Genomic DNA, 25586 nt, shown 5'->3' on the forward strand with positions numbered 1-25586 from the left:
AGTGGTTATCTGAGTTACCATAGTCTTTCAGCTCGAACCAGTCTGGCCATTCTCTGTTGACCTCTCTCTTCAATAAGGCATTTCCGTCTGCAGAACTGCCAATTACTGGATGTTTTTTGTGTACCATTCTGAGCAAACTCTAGAGACTGTTGATGCGTGAAAATACCAGGGTATCAGCAGTTACAGAAATCCTCAAACCAGCCCGTCTGTCACATTAACTGAAACTCCTGACACCTATCTGCCTGATTTTATGCATTGAACTGCTGCCACACGATTGGCTGCTTAGATAATCATATGAATAAGTAGGTGTACAGGTGTTTCTAATAAAGTCCTCAGTGTGTGTGTGTATATTTTTAATTGGTTGAAACAAATGTTGCAATTCTGTTGTAGTGGCTCTCTCAAGGTTAAATGCTCCCCATAACTAAGGGAGCAAATTGTGTGTGGAATGAAAATATGCACTTGTTGATTTGAGCAGGACAAAGCTAAATAGTGTTTCACTACAGAATAAGAATTTGGCACAGCACGAGGGGGAAGGACATCTTTTTTCCACTGCTGTGCAGGACTCACTTCCCTGCAGTGCATACTTGAGCGCATGGACACAAAAATGCTTTAAAATGAAACCTCTAATCGACTAGATCATGCTCTATTTATCAAGGACAACACGAGGAAGTCATGTCCAAGAAACGGGTCATTGAAAACTGCGAATAAAATCCAAATCCCAGGGTATTGCTCTACTACTGTCAACTCTCTGCACAAGAATGAAAGGAATAATGCAATATTTTTGAGGCCAGCTGCAATTGATGCAATACACACAGACAGTTCTGTTTACCGGGGTCAATCTAGCAACGTGTGTAGGTTTGCATTGACCGCGCTGCAACATCTGCATTTGCGCTCCGAGTTGGTGAAGCTCTCGCCCATGGGACCTACCAGACCGGCTCAAGAGATGTCTGCGTGGAATATGGACAGAATGACTGATGTGGAAGCTCTAGAACGGTAAACTATCCGCGTGCGCAAAAATGCAGCGAATTCTTCCGAGGAGACGCATCCGCACACTGCGCTTGGTTTGGTCGCTCATGGCCGTGCTCGCGCTGTCCCTCGCCGTGTGCAGTGCAGTATTTACAGTGTGGACATTGCGACAAACGCGGGACCTGTCCAGGTCTTTCAAAACTCTGCAAGAGCGCTTAGAGCAGGTAAACGTGATTTGCTCTTATTTTTTTCTGTTCTCCAAATGCATGCCAAGTCTTGCACAATGCATGCATTCTCAAGCATATTTGTCGATGCACTTCTTTATGTAGTCAACACTAATTATCCAGTAATTTAGTAATTATGTTTTTTTTTATCACGAGGTTATGCAACACTCTCTTATCGTCCCGACCAGGAAACGTGTTTGAAAGTTCATACGGATTGTAGAAGGTATATCTTGATGAATGTAATCATATTATTGAGAGGCACTGGATTTCACAAACATACTGCTGCGGCACCGCTAGGGGGTCTGCGGGACGCGTTTTTATGATCCTTCCAGACTTTGCGCACAGGGTGCTGTGAGTTATGGCCTATTTAGTTTCTAAAGCAGCTGCCAATTGTGATAGGCTCTGGTGCCAATTTTGCTCCATGTTTAGGGCAGTTTACTGGAAATCTTATACTGCTTGGCACAGGCGCGTTTTAAAACCAATGGGCATAGCATTTTAAGCACCATGCCTCGTAAAAGCGTTTGTGTAATTATGGTTATATGTTTACTCTATTACTTTGTCATGAGTTTTGTTGTGGCGCTGCGCACAATTAAAAGTTGACGCGCAGGAACTGCCAAGCACTGCGGAGTGATTTAAAGATGTGCACACGGGGCCGAGAGGATGTATCCAAATATTCAAGGTAGGCCTATCCATTAAGAATTGGTCTGTGAAAATCCCACATTGATGAACATCCTCAATGATTTCTATTGTGATTATGATCCTTTAGGGAGTCATGATTTTGACGTTAGCTTTGCAGTACAGTTTGTGTAAACTCCATAAGATGAGTGCAGATCTCAATGCTCTTTGCATAATTACATAGATGCAAACTCCAGATGGGCAGGTGCTATCTTCACTTCTACGCACAACCACAGTTCCTGTCGCTAGACATTTGTTAAACTGCTGACAAAGCTTTCACATGCTGGTCACATTGTTTGTCAGCTTTTTCTATCCCTAAAGATTACTTTTTACATAGAAGCATTCCAGGAATATCTAGCATTATGAAAAAAACATTGCAAGGTGTTGATACCGGTTTTCATTTAGAGGAAGTGGTTGGCCTATTAAAAACTGAGATTCAGTGTTTGCCAAGCTTCTGGTGACTGTTTGCAGGGGCGGAGCTAGGGGGTGGCCGTGGCCACCATGGACCGATGCCTGGCCACCCCATTGGCCACCCCACTCACAATTGCCATTTTGGACATCTTTTTTTCTTGGCCAAAATTTTGTTAGTCTTTCTACACCAACAACCACCAAACCGTATGTTTCAGCTGGCAACAATTTTAACCCTAACTGATGCAGTGTGAAGCTTCTCATTTCTTAAACAACCATGTCGGAAGGCGTATTCTGTGGTCGTGGAAAAGATATTACTGCGTTTCAGAAGGGGTCAATTATGGGCCTGCACAAAATGTTTAATAGTGAATGTAAAAGCATTTCCACACACACAATGTGACGAGAATTTACAGGATTGGGACTAAACAGCTGTTTGGCCACAAGAAACCACTTGTTAGTGAGGCGAATCGGAAATCAAAAATTACTTCAGTTTGCTAGGGAACATAAAGATTGGACTGTAGAGAAATGGAAAAAGGTCATGTGGTCTGATGAGTGCAGATTTGCCTTATACCAAAGCGTTAGATTAAGAAGTGCACATGAAGCGAGTACCTGTCATGAATAGTGCCCACTGTACAAGCCTCCGGAGGCAGTGTTGTGATCTGGGGTTGCTTCAGTAGGTCAGGTCTAGGCTCAGCAACATCATGCAATAAAATAAAGTCAGCTGACTACCTGAATGTACTGAATGACCAGGTTATCCCATCAATAAATGTTCTCTTCCCTGATGGCATGGGCATAACAATGCCAAGATTCATAGTGCTCAAATTGTGAAAGATTGGTTCAGGGAGCATGAGGAATCATTTTCACACGTGAATTGGCCACCACAGAGTACTGACCTTAACCCCATTGAAAGTCTTTGGGATGTGCTGGAGAAGACTTTACAGAAAAAGTCTTCAGATACAGAGAATTACTCCCCGTTATCAATGCAAGATCTCGGCCAAAAATGAATGCAACTCTGGACAGAAATAAATGTTGTGACATTGCATAAGCTTGTCGAAACAATGCCATGATGAATTTGTGCTGTAAACAAAGCTAAAGGCTGTCCAACAAAATATTAAAGTATGCAATTTTGTTCTTGGCCAGGCAGTGTAGAAGCCTGCAGTGTTTCTCCCCTGTCACCTGCTTGGACCTGACACATATTTAGGTTCCATACTTGGCCCAGTCATGCTGGTTGCATCTGTCTCCCATCTCTGTCTGCAAAAGCTGTTGAGTATGATGAAAAATGTTATTCATTCTTCTCACACTCGTTATTTCTCTCCCTTGCAGGTTAATATGCAGCGTAAGGCCATCTTCCAGCTCATCCTGGAAAAACGCGAACTGCTGGAGAGTCATAGGTTCCGCAGAGATGGTACTAAAGCATATCATGTCATAATATCAGTCACAAAACAGTTAATGATATACATTCAAAGCTGATTAGCAAAGCCGACTAGTAAAGACCAGTGTTGGGTGTAATCAGATTCAAGTAATTAGTAACTGTAATCTAATTACTTTTCTAATTATTTAAAAAGCAGTGTAAAGTATTACATTTTAAATTCTTGTAACATTCGATTAAGTGCATTGCTTACTATTATAATATTATTTATGTAGATTACTTTTTAAAACATGAGTAGAGTGGCAGTCACACTACTGTACACTTCACACTTCATTCAGTCCTATTCAAACGCCAATGAATGCAGGAGACTGGAAATGCAAGCTCATGCGAAGAAATTTTGCACTACGCTGCATACATACAAAAGTTCAAATTTGGCAAACTCTGACCTGATGAGAAGACATGTGACCAATAGAAGATCAAAACATGACATACCTCTTGGCTCAATTCAAAGGATACATATTTCAAAGCTGCATGCTCTTATTTTTGCTGGAAAGTGAATAAATGGTATATTTAAACATTGAAAATATAATATTTATTATTAAAACCCGAAGCCCTCGTGCGTGACATCATATCCTGCTCTGTTGCGATGTCCGAAATAATTTTGCATGCTCAATGCCTAGTGTGACTGGGGCTTTATTTTCATATGTATGTCTGTTTGTATTTCTGTGACAGCCAGAGCATCTCTCTTGTAAGGGAGAAACATGTGGTACTGAGTGTATGACAATGAATGAGAGGAAATATAGATAGGAAATATAGATTTTGAATTTGTTGAGTGGAAAAATGGTTCAGATTTAAAAAGTTATTATATTATTATAATTATTAATGTAATTACTTTTTCGATGAATTAATTAGTAAAGTAATCGGATCACAATTTTAGTGTTGTAATTAGTAACTTGTAGTTTTGTTATTATTTAGCAATTTACCCAACACACAATCAATGATAAAATATTACTTTATGAACAATAACAAAACAATTATTGTAATGATTGGATAACGGCATCTGTTACCGTATCACATGCAGATTGCCAATGAAAGGGATATTTTACCCAAAAAAGACAATTCTCTCATCATTTACTCACCCTCATGCCATCCCAGATGTAGAAGACTTTATTCTGATGAACACAAATTAAGATTTTTTTGAAGAATATCAGCTCTCTATGTCCATACAATGCACGTGAATGGTGATCAAAACTTTGAAGCTCCAAAAATCATAAAGGCAGCATAAAAGTGGAGATTTATAGTTTAATGGAATTAAATATTGATATTTTTCTTACCTACTCATATTATATCGCTTCAGAAGACATGGATTAAACCACTGGAGTTGTGTGGATTACTTTTATGCTGCCTTTATGTGATCTTTTAATCACCATTTACTTGCATTGTATGGACCTACAGAGCTGAGATATTCTTCTAAAAATGTCTGTTTGTGTTCAAAAAAAGAAAGTTATACAAATCTGGGATGGCATGAGGTGTGAGTAAATTATGAGCAAATTTGTATTTTGGGGTGAACTATCATTGAATAAAACTGCAGGAAATGTATTAAAAACGGTGTTGCCGTAACACAACAGCTGTTGTAGAGAATAGAGAAAACTTGGATCACCTGCAGTCTTTGCAGCTGCAGAAGGATGATCTTTAGTGTTTGCACGCAATATTTACAGAGACGAAAGCATTTTGGACAGCAAGGCACATTGGGTAAACCATTGGGCACATGTTTCCAAAAGCCACAACAGGAAGCAGTAGGCAGCAGGCTGAATGACAGGAGAAATTATAGGTTTGAGCTGGATGGACACATACCCGGCAATAACCAACTGGCACAAGGATTAAAATGGCACTTTGGTTTCAGAAACATTCTAAAACCAGTGACCCCTGCATTGAAGCCTGAAATAGTTTTAATTGGCAATCGACTTGCTTCAGCCTTGAATTCTGTTGCAGTTATGCGATAAGACATCTGAGGCTGGTCTCCCTAGTGCAATGTGAAACAAATTGTGCCAACGGGGCAAAAACAACAGAAAGGAGGAGCTATGGTCACAAAGATCAGCGAAATAAACATTACTCCATAACAGATGAACCATCAGAAGTCTAAAGAACAACCGCAAGTCTTCAGCTGACACCTGACGGCTGTTTGATTTCAGAGCCAAGATGCTCATCCACAATCATTCCTTAAAATATATAGTTTTTCCAGCCCAAAATAGTGCCCCTTGGGGACAGTCAGGCTTCAGGTTGAACCAGTCAGCCAGAAATAACAATCAGGCTAATTATTTCTACGAGGTTCCTTTTGAAGTCTGAGATGTACAGTAAGTAATCAGTCAATACACATTTTGACAGATTGGAAGGAGTTCAGGCAGCTCCCATGAGGCGAGGCTCTAGAGACTCTGGAGAGGGGCAGAAATCGCCCATTTCTCATGGTGCTTTGTTTGAATTATTGCATTAAGTTGAATGGTAGCCATAGCTGTTATTCAATCCCATTTCAATTTTTTATTTTTTATTTTTTTGCATGAGAAAGGTTAGGAAAGATCCAGCAATCCATTTTCTTTTTTGTCTCTTTTCCTTTGCTATGTTGACTGGAACCAGCTGATGGGGTGAAATGTAGAAAATATTTTGCATGCTGGCCGTGGCTAAAAACAACTGCTAAGAGAAGTGCAGAGCCAAGCTGAATGGAAATATTTGACCATCTGCTTTGACAATCAGGCCCTCAGCTGGTAGATCAATTATTCTAGATTAATCCATGATGTTTGCATCTGCACAGCTGTTAATTGCTGGAAGTTGCAGGATCTGCACACTTTAATCTTCCTCACAGAGAGTTTTGTCTTTTGTCCAAAACATGCCTCTCTTTTGTCTTTTATCTTGCAAGTGGGAGGGAAAAAAGGAAATGGACGCAAAGTGGCCTCTCATTTTGAGAGTAAGTGGACATTATTTCAAATCACTTAATCTATCAATGGAACACCCAATGGCTATTCTGTCTCTCCATCCATGTGTTCAGCCTAATATATATATCTCATTTTTCAACAGTAACCAAAGATTCCGCCCAAAATGGTGAGTTATGGGGAAGGATCACTTTCAATGTGCATCATGTGGAATATTCTTTAAAACGATGTGTCATATGGAATATTTTAATAGTGAGTGTGTGCGTTTGTGTCCTAGTGGGGAATGAGGGAGTCATTAAAGGATGGACTGAGGAGCACCTGAATATGAGCAGGGCAGTTCGTTACAATCCAGACACCGGCACATTCAAAGTGGAGCGCAGCGGCGTCTACTTCCTTTACTGTCAAGTGAGTTTAATGGAAACGGCTTTCTGTAAACTTTCCTGACACACTGCTTCACTAGTAGCATATTCAGTATTCTGACACAATCATCATTTACATCCATCTTTCTTAACGCAAATGGTGATAACCTGTCTATTGCTAGCACTGCTTACTTAAAGGAATAGTTCACCAAAAAGTGACAATTCTTTCATGATTTATTCAACCTCATGTTGTTCCAAACTCACGTTCTTATGCAGAACACAAAAGGAGAAATCCCGGTCTGTCTTTTTAAATACACTGGCAGTGGTTAGTGACTCAACTGGAAAATGTAAATGATTTCACAGTAAAAAAAATCTTGATTTCTGCAATGGTTCTCATTTGCACATTTGTGAGTGCATAAGAAAAGCTCGCGAAAAATGATTGTTCACATAATAACATGTGCTTTTTTTTTGCTCTCACGACGTTTAAGCACAGGGCATTGTGAACGAGCTTCTTGTTGCACCTGTCAGCGCGCAAAGGAGAGCTTTCCACTATAACAAAGTTAGTGCTGGGTGCAGGGCTGGACTGGAAACAGAAATCAGACCGGGATTTTACATAACACATGTCCGCCCCTGATCGGCACCAAAGTGCATTGGCCCACCGGGAAAATGCCCGGTATGCCAGATTACCAGTCCAACCCTGGCTGTGTGATAAAAGTGTGTGTGTGTGTGTGTGTGTGTGTGTGAGCGTGAGCGTGTATTTATCACTTTGTGGGGACCAAATGTCCCCATAAGGATAGTAAAACCCGAAATCTTTGACCCTGTGGGGACATTTTGTTGGTCCCCATGAGGAAAACAGCTTATAAATCATACTAAATTATGTTTTTTGAAAATGTAAAAATGCAGAAAGTTTTCTGTGAGGGTTAGGTTTAGGGGTAGGGTTAGGTTTAGGGGATAGAATATAAAGTTTGTACAGTATAAAAACCATTATGTCTATGGAAAGTCCCCATAAAACATGGAAACACTACGTGTGAGTGTGTGATGATAAACTTGAGTAATTTTTTATACTGGTCTCGGAATATGAACAAACGGTCCTTTTTTCATTTCTGTTTTAAAGTAATTAAATTTTTTGTTATCCGAAATGGAAAATGAAACTCAAATTATTTTTTAAATATCACTCATCCCTTTTTGACACTGAAAAAGAGAAACGCTTTATATTTTAATAAAAAGTTTTGTATATTAAAACAAAAATCAAATAGCCACTTGTTTTTGGTTTTTTAATACCCAATTCTAAAAGAAAAATCGAATGACCAAAAGATACACGGACCTATGTGACGTACAAATTTTGAATTTTACCTACTTGTCATACAGGGAACACCGTCATGAGCATCGAATGCTCTGTTTAAAGCAGATGACAGTGCAAATTAATTTTGTGGCACGAGCTGAGAACATAATAATTTAATTCAATAGCAGCCTTTGCGGTTTATCACTTTGTCACGTAGCGACCGGCTTTTCCAGAGTGGGATGCTGGTCATAATGTCTGAGCTCCTTGGTCATTACTACACAGAAACACTTCAAAATAAAAGCTCCACCAAAATAAAAGCTCAATTTTAATAAAAAAGTATGACAGAAATTTTATATTCACTGTTATACTACTACTACTACTACATCAAATAATAATAAATCAATAGTTATATTATTATATTTAAGCAATATCTTACATCTGTGATTCTCTATAGTGCAGCACTTTATTTTATAAAATATAACTCCAATGTATTTTAGATTGAATTGTCAATTTCTGAAGTCATACACATTAGTAAATATGTCACAGTAACTTCCCCCAACAACATGGATACATTGCGATCGGTTAACACTCAAGTAATGTTTGAGTCATACAAGCATGACAACCAATCAAAAAACATACCCAAGCATTATAGCAGGTAAACAACTTTGCCAAACAGATAATAACATCCGTCCAGATTCTAGCGATGCTTGACATTCTTATGACATTCTATTCTCATGACTCAATTTTCATTTTTGGGAGAAATATTCCTTTTAAAATGGTTTTCTTATTGGTGGTTTCAGGTTTAATCGTAAACCAGAATATCAATTGCTCCCTATTAAAGGCCTTTCTCTTGTTCTTATTTCAGCCTCATTTCTGTTATGTCTCATTGTCTGAAATGATCTCTCATAACATTCCTGTTTCACTTGTCCTCTTTCTCCTGTGGTTTGGCACTGTCTGTGCTTCCACCCCCAGGTGCACTTCAACGAGAACCAGAGTCAGTATGTGAAGCTTGAGGTGTCTGTCTCTAAAGGGCCCTTGCTCCAGTGCATGGAGGGGTACGGAACCACACCAGCATCTGGCTCACACAAGTTCCACTTCCTAAAGCCTTGCCAGGTCTCTGGCCTCCTACGCCTGAACAAGGGTGCTGAGCTTAAGGCCGTCACTGGAGGTTCTTTCAGTCTGCAGGTGTCAGGCAAACACTACTTTGGCCTCTTCAAAGTTAACTAAAGGCAAGGACAGTATCCAGACACTTCAGTTATATTTTCCACAGATCACTGTTAGAGATCTGGCCCAAAAGTACCTAATCAAAATCTGTGTATTTGAGTCTGGCTCCTGGTGTTGCCTTAACAGAGGAAATTGTGACTCAAGAAGCACTGTTTCTGTAACCAGCTGTCCATGGTCATGGATGACCCCTTTATGAACACAAGTGCCCTTCCATGAAGATGTCATCAGGATGTTAATCACTGCATAACTTGCCTTGTTGGATGAATTTACGGAGAATCGTTTGGTACTTTCTTGGTTTGGCTGCAAATGCCTTATTAAAAACAAAACCAGCACAATTTTAACTATATAAATATAGCATTTAATTACAGCATACCAGAGACATTGCTCCAGCAGTGTGGTTGACTTATATACTGGTATAACCAGTTTGAACTGTAAGACGATGAATTTTCAGCAGAGTTGCAGAGCACTACAAGCATGAGAGGTTTCACCACTGACTAATTGGCTGGACCAAAAGAGAATTGCCCCAGTTCCTGAACTGCCTTACCGCTGGATGGGTTCAGCGCAGAAAATGGTTGTCTTGGTTGTTGATTATAAAAACTTTTGAGTGACTAAATAAGCATCTTCTATGTTGACTCCAAGAGAAACGTATAATTACTGTTGCATCAATTCGAATCAACAAGCTTCACACGGTCCAACCTTTTTCTCTCCTAATGCACTTAGTCATTGTGACATATGAAATGTCTATTAATATTTATCTAGCAAAAGATTAAGGCAGTGGGTTCTTAAAGTAAATGATCTATCTTGTGAACTGCACTGTTTTACTGAGAGTGGACTATATGTAATTATGGCATGAAGGTTTACTTGCTGATTGCATGTTGATTAGAGCTTGCTGGTTTATGTGTACAGTTCAGTACAACAACCTTTATAAAAAGTCACAGTATGCCTCCAATTTTATACAATGTGCAATTTCATGTTATATTTTTCTAAAGGTAAATTAACAGATTTTTTTTTACCACCATAATTACATTTAATCTCACTAATTATAAATGTATGAAACCACTGGTGTTCCATATTGACTCCTGACTTGGCACTCTACAAGACTTTCGTAAATATTGTCATTAATGTCAATTAAATTTAAAGTGGAAATTACAACAACTATTCTCAATGCACTTTACCCCAACTGGATTTCCTAATCACGCACCAACTTCCTCTTTGTATTTCCTCAACCCTCATGCGGACCTCTGGTCAACCCCTGCTTTTGGATTCACTTCCTGCATCTAAATCTGCAGCAAATAGTTGAAAACCTTTGAGGAAAAACATGTGCTTATTCCCCCCCTTGCTCTTTAGCCCCATTCCTTCCCCCTTGTCTACTCAGTATTTTTTTTATCCTCTATTTGGGTTCCTTGCACAAAATCTGCATTTGGCTAGTGGTCGAGTTTCTGCTTTTAAAACAACATCCAAGATAAACCTGACTTGGTCGAGCTGAAGTATGGTCAGACTCTGTAAAGTAAACATGTGAATTTGATATGACAGAGGGTCTTTCGATTTGTGTGCGCAGATATGCATACAAGTTGTTTGTGTTTTCATGGCAATATTTTTAAAAAGTTAAAAAAGAGACCAGATCATTTCATCTGTAAATCTGGTTGAAGACATTAGTAACGTTAATGGAAACTGGAAAGGTGTCAAAGCGATCTGGGTTCAATTTCAGTGCCAAAATAACTGTTAAACTGGTAAAGAAACTTTTTTCCAACCTTGCAAAATGTCATTTTGAGGGGAGACATTATCTTTTGCCCACTATCATATATTATCAATGAATGGTTGTAAATATGTCAAGGGCAAATATCTTCATACTAATGTCCTAATAGGATTTCCTGGCACTAACATTTCTGACTGTTGACACTTGATGTTTAATTTAGATATTTACCAGTAAAGTCTGAAATCACCCAAGGCACACTGTAAAATCTAATAATTTTTCATTTATAATTGATTTTTCATGGCAATCAGTTTGCAAGCTTTCTCTAAGTAAACATAATTGTTTGTCAAGTAAACTGAACTTAATTTTTTAAATAACGTTAACTAGTTACATGTAAGTTTAACTCATCTATGATTAAAGTTATTTTGATTTAATTATTTAAAAAGGAATATATCATGTCTTATACGTTATAAGGGAAATTATGACTTGACTCTAGGTTTGACATATGGCACACTGGAACTCAGTACATCTTAGTGCACATAAATCTGCACTTTTGTAAAGTACAATTTAGTAAATAAAAGAATTGCTTAAATTTAACAGGCTCCAAATTCTCTGGAGGTAACCCTAATCACCCTCATGACTTCACAAAAATCTAAATTATCAACCAGCTACAACAAAACAACAATAGTCATAAGTAATAAAAATAAATAGATTTTTAAATAAACAACTATTATTTTACTATGTAAGATTTCAAGTACTTTTTTATTAGGAATACTTAAATGTTTTTAATAATGACAGTTTTAGGATTTCTAGAGTAACAGTAACTTAATTAAAACTAGTAAGAACTTTTTTATAATTTGAGATAACTTAGTATTTACAGTGCTGGAATGCATAATTTTTCTATGTTCACAAACTGACATGAGCATTATTTTGAAGGAAGTGTTCACATCATTTACTCACCTCATGCTGTCTCATACTCATATGAGTTTCTTTCTTCTTTGGAACACAACAAAAATGGGTGTATGATGAATTTTTGTCAATACAAGGTCAGTGAAGGGGGTCCAAAATATTTGCTCTGAAAAGAACATAAAGGCAGCATAAATGTGATCTATATGGTTTAATCCATGTCTTCTAAGATTTTTGATAAGGACCAAATATTTGCTTAGTTTCTAAACTTAAGCAATTGTATAATTTTAGAAGACATGAATCAAACCACTCGAGTAATATGGGTTACTTTTATTCTGCTTTTACACTAACTGAGCCATTTATTAACAACAATATGGTTCGATGTATTGTGCATTCTGAGATGCTATTCTGCTTACTACAATTGAGTGGATAACTGAGTTACCGTAGCCTTTTTGTCATCTTGAACCAGTCTGGCCATTCTCCGTTGACCAATCTCACCAACAAGGCATTTCCGTCTGCCGAACTGCCACTTACTGGATGTTTTTTGTTTTTGTGTACCATTCTGAGTAAATTCTAGAGACTGTTATGTGTGAAAATCCCAGGAGATCAGCAGTTACAGAAATACTCAAACCAGCCCGTCTGGCACCAACAATCATACCACAGTCTAAATCACTGAGATCACAATTTTACCCCCATTCTGGGGAAAAATTGGTTTATGTGAACATTAACTGAAGCTCATGACCCCTTAGGTTACTGGTGTTCCTAAGAAAGTGCTCAGTGAGTGTATGTCCTTTTTTGGAGCTTGGAAGTTTTGGACCCCATTGACTTACATTGTATGGGCAATAAATTCTTCCAAAAATCTTTGCTTGTGTTCCAGAGAAGAGCGAAAGTTATACGAGTTGGAGACCGCATGAACTGAATTTTTCCTTTAACCTTAAACTCGTTGTAACGGAAACCCAGACTCGAAGATGATGTTTGAACCCGAAGGTAGGTATTTATTAAACACACAGTTTAAGTAAGCAGGGGATTATAATTCAGAGGATGTTGAACAGTAAATGATGAGCAGCAAAGAGTCCTTGATGTGCCAGACTCACAAACTCACCCTGGCGGAGCAGAATTACGACATCAGAAACCGGGAGCTTTTGGCTATTAAGCTAGCCCTGGAAGAGTGGCGGCATTGTCTAGAGGGGACCCATCATCCTTTTCTGGTGCTAACTGACCATAGAAACCTCGAGTATCTTTAGGAAGCTCATCGACTCAATACTCGCCAGCCACGATGGGCCCTCTTCACATGCTTTGACTTCACCATCTCCTATCGTCCAGGGGCCAAGAACTTCAAAGCGGATGCTCTTTGTCATCTCTTCTCTCCAGAGAAACACAGAGGAACCCGAAACCATACTTCCTCCACATGTAATAGTGAGTCCCATTCAGTGGTCCCTGGATGATAGGTGAAGTTAACGGAGCAGTGATGGAGCTGTAGTTCCTAATGAACCGACGGTAGAATTTTGTGAATCCTAAAAAACGCTGGAGTTCCTTGATGGTAGAATAAGTTGGCCATTATTGCACAGCTTTTACCTTCCCCTCGTCCATCTGAATACCTTCAGGGCTGATGTTGTAGCCAAGGAACTGGAGTGATGTCTGATGGAATAAAAAATTTTCTGCCTTGAGGTGGAGATGGAATTTTCTCAGCCTTTCCCACCTTTGATGGTGGTCGTTCTCTTTCCGGGAGTACACCAGAATGTCATCAATGTAGATCAGTGGTCTTCCATTTGTCTCCCTTCCGGATCTGAATGATGTTGTACATGCTTGGTGAAGATAGTGGCTCCTCCCAACAGTTCCAAGGCTGCCGAGATGAGGGGAAGCGGATAGCGTAACTTGACACTAATCTTGATGAGGGTGCAATAATCTATGTAGGGCCACCATCCTCTTGCCTATACTCCTCCATGGCCTTTTGATATGGGATGGAGAGAGGATTAGAGGTCTATTGTAATGTCCCATGGTCTATTAGGAGGTAGTTGAGAGGCTTGTTGGGTACAGAAGATGTCCTGAAAGTTGGGGTAGCAGGGTGGTATATCCACAGAAGTTGAACTAGTTGAGCTTTTGATAGAGGTGGTATTGAGAGAAGAGGAGATTTTTTTTATTAAAGCCATGGGTCTTGGAGTGGGACGATTGGGGAAGCAGAAAGGAAAACACTGGGGCCCCCACCTCAGGATGAGATAACGGGAGAATGTTGAATAAGTCAGGGATGTCCTAATATGATTTTTGCTGTAGAGCTCTCCAGAACCAGTAGAATGATTTCTTTGTAATGCAAAAATCAGAATTGAAGTTTGACAGGACCAACACAGTGACGGATGACTCATCTGCCTAGAGGCTTGCTGATTATACAGTGAATCTTGAAGTTGGACTCTGTAGCTGGTGGCAAAGCGCCAGAGATGAAGTTGGTGGCTGACCCAGAGTCGAGGAGAGCAGATACTGTAAGTGACAGACCAGAGGCAGTAAGTGTCACACTGGTTAATAATGATAAATAAAAGGCATTAGGAGTGTTAACGTGACTCACCAGTGGGTGTGGGCGATGATTGGGACACGCTGAGATGACATGTCCCCCTCCACCGTAATACAAGCATAATCGCTGGGTCAGCCACTGTTGCCGCTCTGCCAAGGACAACCAAAAGGCATCCACTTGCATAAGTTTCACTGTCTGGTTCTGGAGAGTGGACAGAAGGCTATTGGTGCAGAGCAGGCGGAGGGTGTGGGGCGGGTAGTTCGTTCAGGCAGGCTTTCTTTCTGTTGGCCATGTGTATGGAGAGTTGGATGAAATGCTCTAGCCCCATTGAATTGTCATAAGAGGAGAGATGACACCGCAGCCTCGGTTCGAGTCCCTGACGGTAACTGGTGAGGAGCAGGCTCATTCCATCCTCTGGAAGCAGCTAGAGTATGAAATTTGAGAGCATATCATTAATTGAACTTCTACCTTGACGGAGATTATAAAGTTGTTCGCTGATAGATGAAGCTCCTGCAGGGCATCCAAAAACGTCCTTGAAGTGTTTAATGAAGATCTCAAGTGACTGGACTGTTTTTTCCCCAGATAGATTAAGCCCACTGCAACACTCTTCATGCAAGCAGAGAGATAATTAATTAAATTTTAGCTCAGTGGGGAAGCTATGCGGCTGCATCTCTAGGGCGAGCGAACATTGGAAAAGAAAGCCGCTGCAGTCCTCCGCCGATCCTGAGTATGACACTGGATTGACCATGGGACTGGCAGTATAGACCAGTGCAGAAGAAGAAGCAGAGGGAGTTCTGGTTGCGATTTGTAGTGCAGCTGGGTTACCTGGAGGGGTAAGTGCACAGCGGACAGCGTCAACCAGCTCCTGAAAGAGATCCGCCGGTTTCATACCTGCTGTGTTCATAATTTTGGCTGGTCTGGTCTTCTGTAATGGAAACCCAGACTCAAAGATGATGTTTGAACCTGAAGGCAGGTATTTATTAAACACAAAGTTTAAGTAAACAGGTGAGTATCAATCAGAGGATGTTGAAATGTAAATGATGAGAAGTACATTGATAACAGTCTGTATTCGGATTGGAAGTGAGAGTCCTTTATGAGCCACACTCACAAACATCAGACAGGGGCACGAGGAGAGGAGAAACAGGGGAAACAGATCGTTGGAAACATTGGAAAGGAACCTTGGAGAAATCGTTGGATATTGCTGGAGTGAAACTTGGGAGAACAGGTAAGTAGCAGGTAAGTGAGTCTGTATTCCTGGGGAGACCAGACATTGATTGCGGTGTGAGTGTGGCTTATGTAGGGAGTTGATTAGCGTGGTGATGAGAGTGTGTGGCGAGAGAGCCTGGTGAATCTGTGACACTCGTACAGGTCTTACATTAGGCTGTTCTTCAAAATTATACATTTTTACTTGTCTGTGAGCTTGTTAGTTAAATCCAGTGTTATATCTCAGATGTCCAGAACAAAGCTTGCCATCCAGCAGAAAAAGCATGTTAAATAAAACATCAATAAAATATTTTATCAACTATTGATGATAACATTTTATATATCCTCTCACTCTCCTAATTTCAAGAGGTGCACTAGTGACTGATGCAAGGGGCTGTGCCTTTTAGCCTCCTTGTTAGCGCACCTGCCTCCCATACTGGAGATGCCGGTTTGAGTCCCGTACGGAACAGGTAGAACAGGAGCTTCACACATGCAATAAAAAATTTACTGGATGTCTATGGTGTGAGTGCTTAAATGTGTTGGAGTGTCACCTTTATTTCATATCTGTATATTGTGATGAAAGGTGATATAGGGGAGAAAAAAAAAATCCTTGTAATTGGTGTCATCTAGTGGAATAAAATACAACTTTTTGCAGGGTGGCAGAGTAACCAGAAACGAAGATTTTTTTTTTAAGAATTATGTTTATCACAAGACTGTAAACATTTATGGTATTATTTATGAATTATTTGAATCTTTTTTTCTGTAAGTTGAGACTATTGATTTTGCAAATAGTCCACTACATGTGTTTAAGGCGAGCTTTTAAATTTGGGTGTTAAAAATCCAGATGGCAGCCAAAAAATTCACAACATTTTAAGAAATTAATGCTTACAACTGATGAACCAGCTAAAATGAACTATTGAAACTCCCTCAACTTAAGATCTTTTAATAAGCACAGCAATACAGAAAGTCTTGAATTTAATTTTTATTTTATTACAAACAAAACAAAAGAGAGAAAGATGCATTATTAACATGTTCCGTTCAATGTGCCGAATGTCAATTACAACATTGTCACTGAATGTCTGGAATCACAACAAACACTGTGACACTTAGCAGGAAACAAACAAAATGCAGAATTGTTGAAAACAAACAATACTGAAAGTCAGAAATGAGAAATGGACAGAAAGTGCTTGTTTTGACACAACACTCCCAAATAATTCCAAGCACTGAAATGTAAAATATTTCAGTTTCAACAGAGGAACTTTGGAGGGGACAGGGGGAAATAACTTAACATTTCAATTCAGTTGAAGCCTAGCTAAGGATAGTACAACTGCAGCCATATACAGAGTTCACATCTGCTGATTAACTATTAACAGTTGTATTACCATGTAAGGCAATTACATTACAAGGCTGTGTATTTGTAGGAGCCAAAGATCGCAAAGAAACATTGCGGAAATGCCTAAAGGAATTTCATTTTCTGATTTGAATATATGGATTCTTATGTTTTCAATTGTATGGTTACAAATGTGATCCACTGCATACAGGTTATTTATTTGCAAGCCCCAAATCTAGATAGTCAGCGATGTTTATTACATAGTCATAATGTCTATCATTCCACACTTCGTTCAACATCTTCGCTGAATATTATTACAAGAGGTCCGCAATTGAGAAATGTCATGGACCAAACATACAATGTATCAATGTTTCAACTATTTATTATTCTTTTCATTTGGTAGAAGCTTTGCAATTGTAACATTAAGGACAACATTAAGAGCAACAACAATAATCATAGTTGTAATAACAATTCAAATTAAAAACAGGAGATCACAATGAAACTGAGCTTAAATATGCAAACAATATCAAAGAGCTCATAAAAAGGAGAAATGTGAAAAAAGAAAGGAGTGCAGCGGAGACATGGAAAAGTTATGTGTGATCAGAGAGAAAGAAAGAGGAGTTTGGAAAGTGTAGGTCCATCAAACGTGATTCAGTAACAATCATAAACATTATGAGGGAAGTACGAAGATGTCTTGCCAATGTACATTTTTTGAACTTTCAAGGCTCGAGCTGTGGAAACCTCTTCACCTCACCTTAACACAACTTTAAGGGTCAATAATTAAAAAGGCAGGGAGCTCTACATATCAATGCTTGATTTCCCATTATAAGGCTAAATAAACTTCATAACAAACACGTCTTTTTTATCTCAAGACAATAATGCAGCCAATACTGTATGTAATTGAACATAATAATACATTACTTCCTTACTGTCGTGGAAGGTTAAAAACTTAACCTCAAGTTTTATTTTTATATAATTATTTTCCAGAAAGACAGGAGAAAAATCGGAAACCAGAATACTGTTAAAAGTTTTTTTTTCTCTTCATTGAAATGTATTACGTGTATATTAAGGTGGCCCTCCCAATCCAAATCATCACCATGCCTGAAAGCATGTCTCCTTGCAGCTAATAGACCTCAAGGGTTAGAAGCTTGTTTTACAGTACATGGCGGCTCGGACACAGTCACGCTAGCTTATGATGAGGGTTCTCTTGAAAGACTGCACTATGCTACAGTAGGCACAGCTCAATGCACAGGCGTTTTGCTTGACTAAACCATGGACTGTGATATGCATGCTGTCAGAAAACAAATCAATGCGGGAGGAAGTGAAGCTCGGCGAATGCTTTTCCAAATACATGCAGTTTCATGTCTGTGTCAAGGGGCGCTTGCGAGATTACAGGGCTTTGGATGAATGCGAGTATGAATGAACTGCTTAGAGATGCCTGAATTGCGAGGTTGATTTTGGATAGATAGTATGAGAGGAAGGAAAATACAGTATCTGTGTGTGTGTGAGTGATCAGGAGGAAACCACCTTCTCTGCAAAATAATAAGTAGCTGTAACGTGAGGTGATGTGAAAGTGCTGGCGTGATACTGAGGGTAGTCTGTTTTCATTCAATCTGTTGGGTTGCAAGCGCACGTTTGCATCTATGTGTGTTCTAAAGGAATAGTTGTTTACGTTTGCATGCAGATGTCCTTTGACTGAGTCAGCGTGTGTGAGTGCGTGCGTGTGTGTGTATCTATCTGTATACGTGTGTTGGGAGGGGCTGAATTCAGTCATCGATGCAGATCACTTCCCCACTGCGCTGTTCCCTCCGAGCCATCAGAAGCTCCGCCTCTCTCTCTTTCTTTACTGACATGGGGGGTCCGTTCAACACTGCAGGGAAAATACAAAAAGTTAATGATCCATACACTTAGGCAAGACAAAGCATAATTTCCCCTTTTTTGTTTATATTAAAATAACTAAGCACTCGAAAGCACAATCTGACCTTTTCTCTTTTTATCTTCATCATATCCATCATATGCTGTTGATATGACCACCTTTCATCATCTCTCAATGGCTCTGGGTTTTTGGTTTTCTTTTGTCATCTTTCTGTTTCTCTCTCATTTCCATTTGTGCCATTCTCTTTCTGTCATTCAATTTAGTTCTTTCTATCTAACTGTACTACTATGACTTTCATTTGAACATTTATTTTACTTTCTGTATATATTTCAAATATAAAAACTAAACATTACAAAATACAAATAAAAAAATATGAAATCACATTGTGCTCCTTTGTGGGCATCCTTTAATTAATAAACATACAGTCAGAATATAATATACAATACATAATAATAAAAAAACACTTCTCATATTTTGTCAGAGATATAAAGTATGTGAGGAATAGTCAGTTGTACCATTAGTAGCTAACCAAGTATTATAGTTCACCACACACACGCACATAGTGAGTATCGATTGTTTGAATTGTTTTGCTTTGTTCTTCTAGATTTTGCTGTGGACTTACAATACGACAGACTGGTATGATCGCCGTTGTCCTTTGAGACACATATAAAATACAAACCATTCTAATACTCTCAAACTTTCCTGCCGGTGGACATTCTAGAGTTCTCTGGTTTTAGAAACAGGATGCAAAAACATGAAATGTTTCTAACAGACAACATATGACATTGAATATGTGTAATTCTATTCTATTCTATTCTATCCAAAATTTCATGAATGGGGTTATAGCATTCAATACCTTTTGTTTCAATTAACTTTGGCTCCACAAAAACTCCACATTCAAATAAGCCCTCTTACAATAACAACACTGGTATTGTGCTTATACTAAAGGCCAGACTATACTTCGGTTTTCTGCATGCTGCTACATCTCACATAGCACGTAACACAAATTTGGTCATCAGCATAGTGCGGCGAAATGTTTGCGTGTCTAGAAAACCTGGGCTAAAACCGGACAGTCCATGCATACTGTGCTGATGATGAATTTTGTGTCATGTGCAGCCAAGTTTTTCTAGACACCCAGACAGTTAGCATCTGTGTATGCTATCTTCACATGCATTGGCAGTATTAAACATTACAAAGTATTACAAAGCAGTCAAAGTGCACATGCGTCAAACATGTCTGTATGGGCTTGTCGTTAAAAGAGTATACATTGGCTGCATCCAAAATGCGTCCTGTCAAATTTATGTACTGCATTTGATGAAGGACGTACTTCTCAGCTGGTAAAAAAGTATGTTTCATTAGGTATGGAGGTGAGTATTATAACTACATTTATGAACATACTTCATACAGGGACATGTGTATTGTCTTGTGAACCAAATACACTCACTAAGCACTTTATTAGGAACACCTGTACACATACTTATTCGTGAGATTAAATCACTTGCCATTATATAAAACACAGCTGAAAGTTATTTGGTTTGTTAAATGAAGCTTAACATTGTCTTTGTGTTCAAAAAACAAAATCCAGTATGCTCTAAAGTTCTTCAAAAATATATATGAAGGTGCTCTTGAATGAGAAAATAATAATCCAAAAAGAAAAAGGAAAATCAAGGCACACTTCCAGATCAAAAATATAGTAAAAACCTTTATTGTCAATGGCTATAACAATAGTTAAAAAAGAGGGCTGCAAACCTACTTGTATCAGCAAAAATGCCTTCTTCAGGTACCTTGTCTTTGTGTTTGTTTTTGAGTTGCCACAGTATGCAAAAGACTGACATGTCTTAAGGTAAACATTAGGTCAAAAGTGGCAAAAAAGAAACTTTCTCTAGAAACTCGTCAGTCAATCATTATTTTGAGGAATGAAGGCTATACAATGCTTGAAACTGCTTGAAGATTTCATACTAAGGTGTACACTACAGTCTTCAAAGACCAAGGAAAACTGGCTCTAACAAGGACAGAATGTGAAAGGCCAGATTTACAACTAAACAGATGTACATCAGAGTGATTTTTGAGAAATAGACACCTCACATGTCCTCAGCTGACAGTTTCATTGAATTCTACCCACTCAACACCAGTTTTATGTACAACAGTAAAGAGAAGACTCGGGGGTGCAAGCCTTATGGGAAGAATTGCAAAGAAAAAGCCACTTTTGAAAAACAGAAAAACAAAAATAAAAGGTTAGAGTGGACAAAGAAACACAGACATTGGACATGAGATAATTGGAAAAGAGTGTTATGATCTTAACCCCATAGAGCTTTTGTGGCATCAGCTAGACTGTAAGGTAAGTGAGAATTGCCCGACAAGACAGCCACATCTATGGCAAGTGCTACAGGAAGTGTGGGGTGAAATGTCACCTGAGTGTCTGGACAAACTGACAGCTAGAATGCCAAGGATCTGCAAAGCTCTCATTGCTGCACATGATGAGAACTCATTGAAGTACTTTTACAATAAAAAAATAAACAAAATAATTTTTATAGTAATTTTTCACATTATTAATTTCCTGACTAAACATTGTGATCAGTTGAATGCCACTTTGGTAAATAAAAGTACCTATCTCTTTCCATAAGAGCTAAATCTGTAAATTTTTCCTAAATTTTGGCTGCCAGTGTATTTTTATAGATAGGGGGTTATATATGACAATTTCCTTGACAGGTTTCACCACCAATATATACTGTATATATACAGTGCAAAAGTTTTAGGCACTTAAATGTTTCACAAAAACATTTGTCATAAGATGATTATTTATATCTTCAGCTTTATTGTGTCAATAGAAAAAATAAATTTTAGACTTGCAAATAGAAATGATTATAATAGCAGAACAAAGTGCTCTGCAACAGATGTTATGGCCCCCACAAAGCCCCTCACAGAACATCGAGTCAATCTGGGATTACATGAAGAGACAGAAGCAATTGAGACAGCCTAAATAGATGGAAGAACTGTGGAAGAAGAAGCTTGTAACATCCTATCTGCCAACAACCAAGAAACACCGTGTCCAGGTGTACCTAGGAGAATTGGGGCTGATTTAAAGGCAAAGGTGGCCACAACAAATATTGATTTAGCTTTTTATGTTTACTGGACTTTGTATGATGTTAAGTGATACATTAAAACTATTTATGGCAGTATTTCTGAAGACATCCGCACTATGAAACATTTTTCACAAGTGCCTAAAACTTTTACACAGTCATGTGATTTAAGGCTGTGTAATTTACAACCTTTTGAGATTTTCCACTTTTAAACACATGATCAAACACAAACATACACACATAGCATTTTCTTTTTCATTGAATAAAACAGACAATAATAACAAAATTGAAACCAAAGTTCACTTTTATTCCTGTCATCAGCACCTAATAAAACAAGAGTTTAACTTTGCCGGTTATGTGTGCGGATTTAAATGGAAATAACTGTCCGATCAGATTTTGGTTTTTTTACAGGTACATGCACAAGAACTTTATAAAATTCTTCAGTGTGTCTGATATCAACATGCAGGGACACAGATATGAGAAGCACGCACATCAGAAGCTCAGTAAATACATTTCTACTAAATTAACTCAGAACTCTAAACGTCATGTTTGCATTTATATTATACAGAAGTATAATTAAGAGAACCTGTGCTCCAGATTTGATAGATTTTTCTTCTTTTACTTTTAGAAGCTCAGTTAATACATTTATTTCACTAAATAACTCTACCAAGATATCCAAATATTATTATTTTTTTTACATTTGAATAAGACAATAATAACAAAATTTAAACCAAAGCGGTTTCATCAAATAGATGGGCAAATGGTGGTTGTTCCCATATATAGCAACAGTATGCTTTCAGAAGTATCTGTTTACTAAGATTTTTGACATTGAAAAGAAAACAAAAGTTTTGTTATGCTATTTTACAGATACATTTCAATAAGGTATCTTAAAAATATTCATAGCAATAAAATTAAACTTATCGATTTGATTCCAGTGAATCTTTTGATGCTTGTGTTGTAGGAAACAGGATAAAATTGAACAGTATATTTATACAGTATATTATTATAAAGGTGTTAAAACCAATGTCTTTTCAAATTAATCATTTATCGTGATAAATTATATCAGGCAAATGAGTGTAATTTATAATTATCAGATTATTACCTGAAAATACCTAATAATTACTACTTTTATAGAGAACAAATAAAGAGGTTTTTCCCCCTTTTTCCACTAATATTTGAATTATATATAAAATACAATGCAGTTTACTGATGATTTTTTTTTTAAATCCAGGATTTTTGACAGCTTTTGTTTATTTTATATATATATATATATATATATATATATATATATATATATATATATATATATACAGTTTAAGTCAGAGGTTTACATAAACCTTAGCCAAATACAATTAAACTCAGTTTTTCACAATTCCTGACATTTAATCATAGAAAATATTCCCTGTCTTAGGTCATTACTTTATTAAAAAAAAATTGAAGTGTCAGAGTCACGTGATGCCATGCAAGGTTTGGACGTGTGAACGGTGAGCTCAGCGCGCTTTGCTAGTTTCAACACTATTAATGACATAAACCGGTGAGATTCAATACACTCTGTTCCATAACGGTTCTAGGAGGACAATATATCAAATAATTCAAATCCTCGGTCTCTGGAGACATTAAAAAACAGTTACGTGCTCAAGCTGACTCCCCAGAGAAGGCCCAGAGCCAGGGAGCCGATTTGGTCGGAGAAATTAGGGAAATTCGGCGAGAGATGTTGAACATGTCGGTAATGCTGACGAAGGTCATTGCTGACTTGTAGGATCTTGCTGTAATACGTCAATCGATCACTGCCATGGAGACAATATTCTCTGAGGTGGTTACAAGAGTGGGGGATGTCGAGAAATGGATCGATTATCTGGAGTCATCGGAGAGAGAATTATCTGCTAATCCGCTAGTGACCAAGGTGGATTTGGAGCATGTCTGGGAAAAATTGGATGACATGGAGAATGGTAGCCGGTGGAATAATGTATGAATCGTCGGAATTCCTGGACGGGCTCTTTCCGAATCTGCTTGACATAACAGGCCAAAAACTGGAAATTCTATCTTCTATCTTTAGTATCTTAATATTAGGCAGGTGGTTTTAATGTTGTGGCTGATATTTATATTTATGAGGTTCTAAAATGTAAAGATTCAAAACGTAAGTTTAGAACCAGCGACACACTAGTCTAGAAACTGGTTGTTGGATATTTTGGTTGTTTTTTACACCGTTTGTACTGTAGATTTTCGCTTTTCCTAATATAAAGTCACTGTATACTTTTACTGTACTTACTACTGCTTGCTGGTTCAGTTGATCATTTAAACCTTCCATGTGCCACCTGGTGTATGTTTTGTGAGAAATGCAACAAATGTATTTAAATTCTAAAGCCCAGTTCACACTGCCGGCGATATCGCTCAACAAAGTGTCGCGATCCCATTCATTTTCAATGAAAACAGAGCGGCTTCCGGCAAAACGAGCTGCAGTGAGTGTTGGCGATAGAGGAAAAGTTTAACTTTATGCAAATGACGAACAACATTCAGTAGGGACTTCCAATGAGAGTGAAGGCAGTGGAGCTCACGTCATCCATCTCCAGGCAGTGAGTGTGCAAGATACTGAAGTCGATGCATAGAAAACCGTGTCGGCATTCCGAGTGAGTTTGATTCATCCATTGAAAGATCGTTCATCTTGTTCATGATATGATGCATTAAGCACTGCTGCATGTTACATAAAAATACTGTCCCCTGCAAAATGGTTATTTTTAGAAGCAATAGAAATGATTCCTTGTCAAATTAGAATGATATCTTTTGTTTTACCGGCAGTATAATCTGTAATCAGAATTTCCAAAGCTACTATGACCAGACATGCAGTCCACCAATAACATTAAAGGGACAGCAGTAGAAACACCCACCAGCATCAAAGAGTCTAGCATCACCAAGCGGCAATGTTGTTTGCGATGTGAACAGGGTTTAAGAAGCCCGCCAGACCGATCCTGCACAAGATCACATGATGGGTTGTGTGAAGCCGCCTGAAAATCTTTTTTTAAAAGCCACATCTGTAATCTAGTCTTTTGTCTGTTTTTGTGGATCAACACTATTTACAGGAGCTGTATGTATATGTATATATATATATATATATATATCTGGCATTGTTCAAAGCCAAAAGTCATTGACTGGTTGTGCAATCTCCTGAACACATCGGAAAGAATTAAAGGTGACAGATATCTTCATTGTGTGCTATGGTTATTATTTCATCTCAGTGTGCTGTGGTTGATTATTTCATCTCAGGCCTAGACTTGCAGGGCACTGAGGACCAGTTTCAAGATCTTCAAAAAGACAATCCCTCTTGGCTTGGGTTCATCAATATTACACAACCTAAGATTATTCAAGGGCAAAATTGCCACAGTCATTTGTTTTGTTACAGGTTTTGGCTGAGATTTGCATTCTTGAGTATACAAAAAATATATGTGCAATAGAACATGCTAAAGTGTTGACTTCAATTATCTGAGTAAGACTAGCACGTTTCGTAAACATGTAAAAAGATAAGAAAAATGCATGGCCTTCAGATGGGAAAGCATCTGGTGAAAGCTT

At 38.3% G+C, this 25586-nt stretch overlaps 2 protein-coding genes across 3 annotated transcripts in view; one reads left to right on the forward strand and one right to left on the reverse strand.

Moving 5' to 3' along the window:
* Nucleotides 1-381: 381 nt before the first annotated feature.
* LOC127652403 (tumor necrosis factor ligand superfamily member 12-like) lies at nucleotides 382-11638 on the forward strand. The gene is made up of 6 exons (XM_052138528.1): nucleotides 382-1190; nucleotides 3597-3678; nucleotides 6554-6601; nucleotides 6712-6735; nucleotides 6844-6971; nucleotides 9180-11638. Exons 1-6 carry the CDS (start codon nucleotides 1017-1019, stop codon nucleotides 9432-9434), a joined length of 711 nt encoding a protein of 236 aa, XP_051994488.1. The 5' UTR covers nucleotides 382-1016; the 3' UTR covers nucleotides 9435-11638.
* A 5071-nt stretch (nucleotides 11639-16709) lies between these two features.
* Nucleotides 16710-25586, reverse strand: part of LOC127654586 (chromodomain-helicase-DNA-binding protein 3-like) — a 71281-nt gene continuing 62404 nt past the window's right edge. Inside the window, exon 41 of one of the 2 annotated variants that reach the window (XM_052141842.1) lies at nucleotides 16710-18936. In XM_052141842.1, coding sequence (XP_051997802.1) covers nucleotides 18833-18936 — 104 coding nt within the window. In that variant the 3' untranslated portion in view covers nucleotides 16710-18832. The remainder of the gene's footprint in view (nucleotides 18937-25586) is intronic. The other variant, XR_007971954.1, reaches the window with a different exon arrangement.

The sequence above is a fragment of the Xyrauchen texanus genome, chromosome 2 (assembly GCF_025860055.1).
Source record: "Xyrauchen texanus isolate HMW12.3.18 chromosome 2, RBS_HiC_50CHRs, whole genome shotgun sequence".
Classification (NCBI taxonomy): domain Eukaryota; kingdom Metazoa; phylum Chordata; class Actinopteri; order Cypriniformes; family Catostomidae; genus Xyrauchen; species Xyrauchen texanus.